Source organism: Peromyscus leucopus, chromosome 12 (assembly GCF_004664715.2).
Source record: "Peromyscus leucopus breed LL Stock chromosome 12, UCI_PerLeu_2.1, whole genome shotgun sequence".
Classification (NCBI taxonomy): domain Eukaryota; kingdom Metazoa; phylum Chordata; class Mammalia; order Rodentia; family Cricetidae; genus Peromyscus; species Peromyscus leucopus.
This window is the reverse complement of record NC_051073.1, coordinates 41172894-41177786: the sequence shown is the minus strand read 5'-3', so window position 1 is coordinate 41177786 and position 4893 is coordinate 41172894. Positions and strand designations below refer to the sequence as shown.

The 4893-nt window shown below is 42.1% G+C and overlaps 1 protein-coding gene and 1 non-coding gene across 5 annotated transcripts; both read right to left on the bottom strand.

Annotated features, from left to right (window-relative positions):
- Nucleotides 1–296: 296 nt before the first annotated feature.
- Nucleotides 297–4700, bottom strand: Trmt10c (tRNA methyltransferase 10C, mitochondrial RNase P subunit). 4 transcript variants are annotated; one of them, XM_028867504.2, is made up of 3 exons: nt 4425–4700; nt 2291–2444; nt 297–1797 (listed from the first exon to the last, which is right to left on the bottom strand). In XM_028867504.2, exons 2-3 carry the CDS (start codon nt 2329–2331, stop codon nt 534–536), a joined length of 1305 nt encoding a protein of 434 aa, XP_028723337.1. In that variant the 5' UTR covers nt 2332–2444; nt 4425–4700; the 3' UTR covers nt 297–533. The 4 variants fall into 4 exon arrangements, with proteins under 4 accessions (XP_028723337.1, XP_028723338.1, XP_028723339.1 ...); XM_028867505.2 differs by having other exon boundaries at nt 4492–4579; XM_028867506.2 differs by lacking the exon at nt 2291–2444.
- On the bottom strand, nt 2296–2430 carry LOC114691970. Its single transcript, XR_003734310.1, has one exon. It is a non-coding gene; the product is annotated as a small nucleolar RNA SNORA70 (small nucleolar RNA).
- Nucleotides 4701–4893: the final 193 nt, after the last annotated feature.

The following is a 4893-nucleotide window of genomic DNA, read 5'->3' as shown; positions in this document are numbered from 1 at the left end:
GGCAGGGCTGGCAGACAGAATAAATAGGAGGAGAAATCTGGGAGAAGATCTAGGAGCGAGAAGAGGACACCAGGGGCCAGCTACACAGCAAGCCAGGGAGTAAGAAGTGGGTATATAGGGTAAAGATAACAGCCCAGAGGCAAAAGGTAGATGAGATTATTTAAGAAAAGCTGGCTGGAAATAAGCTAAGCTAAGGCCGGGCATTCATAAGAAATAAGACCCCATGCATTTATTTGGGAGCTGGGTGGCAGGCCCCCCAAAAGAGTCAAAGAGTAAAAAACAATCAACTACAAAGCTGTAACAACGATATAACTTTATGTTCAATTCTAAATTAATCTGTAATTTGTTTCTACAAATAAAACATACTTTCAAAGTTTTCCAGATACTTAAATAATCAGAAAAAGACAAAACTCTAGTTTGTCTGGAAAGATTACTTTTAAGATACAATTCCATTTAGGAAGAAAAACATTATTTATTTTAATATGTATTTCCATTCTATTTGCTTGTTACACTATTACATTTTCTCATTTAGGTCACCTTTTCTGTCTGCGTACATTTAAGGAACCTTCTAGAAATAAACTTGTCTTTGTCTTCTTCTGTTTGTTAAAAGCCTCCTGAGAATGCTGAGGGATCTCTAAATAGCCCATATGCTTTCTCCTGGGAACAAACTTCAAAGCCTCTTCCCAGCTACCAGTGTTTTTCATGCAGAGCAAAATACGGATCATTTGATCTAAGGTGAGATTTTTGTTACCAATTTCCCATTGTAAATATTTATCTAGTGGAAGACGCTCTGTTGCTAGATTTAGCCGTTTTGCCTTGGCAAGGGATGTGCCTGTCTGTGTATTTTTATCAACAAATGATCCAATTATATAAATTTTATCATGCTTGAAGGTAGTCATAATATTGGGAGAATCTGCAGTTAAATATATAATACTGTCCTTTGGAAACAAATCAACAGCAGACTTTTCTGTTGCTGTTAAGAGCAGTTTGTCCCATTTTTCACCGTAACGTCTAACTAACTCTCGATGATAAGCACCATCTAGTTTAAGATTGCAGAAATAAAGGTGGAAAGGATCAACATTTTTTCTGTTCCATCCTTCACTTTCTAAAAGCTGAGAAATAGTATTCTGCAGTTCACTTGATTTCATGTAATTTTCATAACCCATATCAAAAACCAAAGGCTGTCCAAACTTCATAGCCTGGACACCCTTCCAACCCAGTGCAATGTTGATCCAGCGGTCCCAGAGTCGAAGAAACATGAAGTCCTGCTGCTCCTTACTCTTGCCGGCTTCCAGCAACCTGGCCTTCTTTGCTTCTTCCCTGGCCTCTGCCTTCCTTTCCTTCTTTATCTGCTGAGCTTTTTTCATTTTTTCCTTACCATACAAAAACTTTAAGTATTTTTTTTTGGCTGATTTAGAAGCACATTCCACAAGGGTTTTGAGTTCTTCTTCAGTGATATGTTCTGGTACTTCTTTGCCAAGTAATCTCCACATCTCAATTAATTCTCTGGTGGCAGCTAGAGAATCTTGATCTTTGTCTGAGACCACTGAAACACCATCTTCTTGAATGCTAGATTTCATTGTGGTTTTCCACCCATCCAATTCTAGCTGTTCAGGAGGGGACGTACTGTCCTTACTATGACAGGACAAAGGAGGTACTTTGGAGGACATCGATCTCTGCAGAATTGTTGAATATAAATTCCTTCTCTTCCTATGAAAGGTAAATGGCACCATTAACCTGGCAAAAGGTCTTAAGAATCGGACAGTAACATTCATTTTGAAGAAATGTAAGGAACCCCTGTAAAAGAAAAACGAAATTAAGTTAGAGATTTTTCAAACTTCCTAACTGTGATTCTGATTTCTTCTCTCTCAGGCAGACTAGATGAGATTTATTAGTAAGCATGACTGGTGGGGTATAGGACCCAGGACAATGGAAGGCCTTAGGAAAGCTGAGCCTGGCACTTCTCCAGGGGATCACAGTTGTGGATATTTTGACCCCATAGCCATAAGGGACAAGCCACTTGTCAGCTACCATGGCTTTAAATTCATCTACATTAAACCTGGTTAATAGCTTCTTCTCTAAGATGTGATCTTCCCGCTGTCAGGAAACCCAAAATTGGCTCAGCGAAGGGCCTCACACATCCTTATTCTGCAGTTTGGTATGAATGGACACGATGGCCTGACCAATGTAAACTCTGGCTACTGTGCCCTGGGGCTTCCCAAAGAAACCCCCAAATACTTGTATAGAGCCTAGGTTGGAAATAGCATTGAGATGAGACATGATTATCTACCTGAAAACTGTCTCCAAGGTCCCTTTGGGCAACCTGCACATTCAACAGGCTGCATACACTACCAAGGAGGATGCTGTTTGCAACCACTGCACACCAGACTCCCATGAGCAAAGGAACCTGGTCGGCTTAATTGGCTGCAGAAGGCAATTCATTTCTGAAGCACAAAGGGAAACCTTTGAACAACTTAGATGTCACACATCACTAATTTAACTGCCACATATATTACATCCTGACTGCAGTTTCCACTCTGCCTTCTCCTCCCAATCTCTCCCCACTAATTTAACTCCTCTGGTCCAAAGCCTATGATCACTTACTGGTCAGTTTTTAATTTTTTTTTAATTTTTGTGAGACAGGGGTCTTTTGTGTGGACCAGGCTGATTTTAAACTCATCAACCTGAGTGATCTGCCTCAGTCTCTGAAATAACTGGCATTATAGCCATGAATCACAACATCCTGCTCCACGTTCTTATTTTATACATTAATTTCAACATATTTAAACAAAAGATTGACTCAAATATCCTTTTTAATTTGCTATAGAAACAGGCCCAGAGGATTGATGTAATTAGATAGGAAGGTTATATGCCAATTACAGAGCTGAGAACAGATTCTATAGTCTCCTTCAGATACATATTCAATCTTGAGATCCTTCATGAAAGCAACGAGGAAGACAAAAAAGCAGGAAATTTACTTAAGATGACACCTAATAAAAGATACCAAAGAGCTGCCACACAGATGCCTTTGTGCTTCCAAAACAGAAATACAGAGCAGCTGATTAAAACAAACAAACAATGTTTCAGCTCAAACTTCACAGCAAATATTATAAAACAAAATGTCCCAAACTGTATGTGTATATATGTATACACACACACATATACATTGCTGCATAATTTTATATCTTGAAGAACTGGATGTTCCACAAGATAATGAAGATGCTTAAAGTTTGTTAACTGATGCAGAATGTGAGGGAAAAAGAAAATTCCTGGGGAACTCCAACTGTTGGCTTCCTGTAAGGATCCTTCCTGCACATTCCTAGATGTTCTCATGTTCTCTGGCCTGTGCAGATGCCCAGATGTACTCCTCCCACCCCAAAATAATCATCATTTTGTGCTCTGCTTAGATCCCAGTTCATTAATATGGCTTACAGAGGTTTTCATACTATCACCCCCTGCCTTTTCAGCTGCACATCTCTTTTTCACTTCCCACTTAGATCAATCAGTCCCATTAGTTTGCACTGCACCCTGTGCCTATGATAACACTTGCAACGCTCTAGTTGTCTGTGTTCCCCACTAGAAGCTAAAGACTACATTCCATTAGGATCAAGAGTGGGTTAAGCATTCACTCTCACGTTCAAAAAAGGTTCTGAGCCACGTGTGGCTGCACACACCTTTAATCTCAACACTCAGACAGAGACAGAGGCAGTGGATCTCTTTGAGTTTGTGGCCAGCCTGGTCTACATATTGAGTTCCATGCCAGCCAGGAATACAGTAAGACCTTTCACCAAAAAAAAAAAAAAAAAAAAAAAAAAAAAGAGAAAGAAAGAAAGAAAAGCCATTCCGACTTTAAAGATTTAAAAACAAAACAAAAACGGATATCGGACATTGAGACATATTTAGTTTAGGATTCTCAGGCCCTGAGTTTGACAAAACGATTTCAAAAACATTATCTTGTGACAGGTATGGTAGTGTTGGCCTCTAATCCCATGAGACCCTGTCTCAAAAAATAAATAAATTATAAAGCCAAATAGTTGAATTTTGCCTCTGTAGTGTAGAGAGATTTTATAATATCACAGAAATCAAAAATTCAAAAAAAAATTTGCAGGTTCTCCACTCTTTATCACAGGCTAGCCTCAATTTTCAGACTGATCTGCCATAGCCTCCCCAGGCCTCATTATGAAAATCTAGTTCAATTATTTTTTTTTATTTTAAAGGTGCGTGCATGCGTGTGTGTGTAGGGGTAATTATGTAAGCGGGCGTGCGGATGCCCGAGGAGACCAAAGGCATGAGGAGATCGATCACCAGGCCAGGGTTACAGATACCACAGTTGTGCGCTGTCTGAAGTGGGGTGCTGCAAACCACACTGCAAGAACACTAAGCGTCTGAAACGCTGAGCGGTCTCTGCAGCCCCAACGACTTACATTTTAAAGCAAACGATGGGCACGATTTTGATGAACACGACTTTGCTTCAGGCAGTGTATTACTTACGACTGATAGATCACGGCTTCCTCTGGACTGCAGCTCTTAGCACACACGCCCCACAACCTGCATCCCGGAAAGCCACCGAGTCCAAGCGGCACCAGAACACCGGCGGCGGCGAGAAGCCCGCGTGTACCAGGAGCGCGGCCGGGCGCCAATCGCCGGGGCTCGCTAACTTGGGCGACCCGCGTGCAAGCCTCAGGCGGCACGGCACAGGGCGTAGAGGAGCCAAGGGGCTCCCGCGGCGGCCGCCGGAAATCCGGCAGCGCCGGAAGCCCCGCCTCTTCCTCCCGGCGCTACCTGTGACGTTCAGCCCTGCCGGCAGTTTCCCCGTGTAAAGTCGGTCCCGGCTGCCTGTGAGTGCTTGTGAAAATGACTTAGGCCCGGGCTCGTCACCGGCTCGTCACCCTG

Excerpts from the sequence above, each read along its gene's own strand:
- Trmt10c (XM_028867504.2), bottom strand. The coding sequence starts at position 2,331 with ATGTGCAGGTTGCCCAAAGGGACCTTGGAGACAGTTTTCAG. Across the intron at positions 1,798-2,290 it reads ACCTTGGAGACAGTTTTCAG|GGGTTCCTTACATTTCTTCA; the intron begins GTAGATAATCAT and ends TTTCTTTTACAG.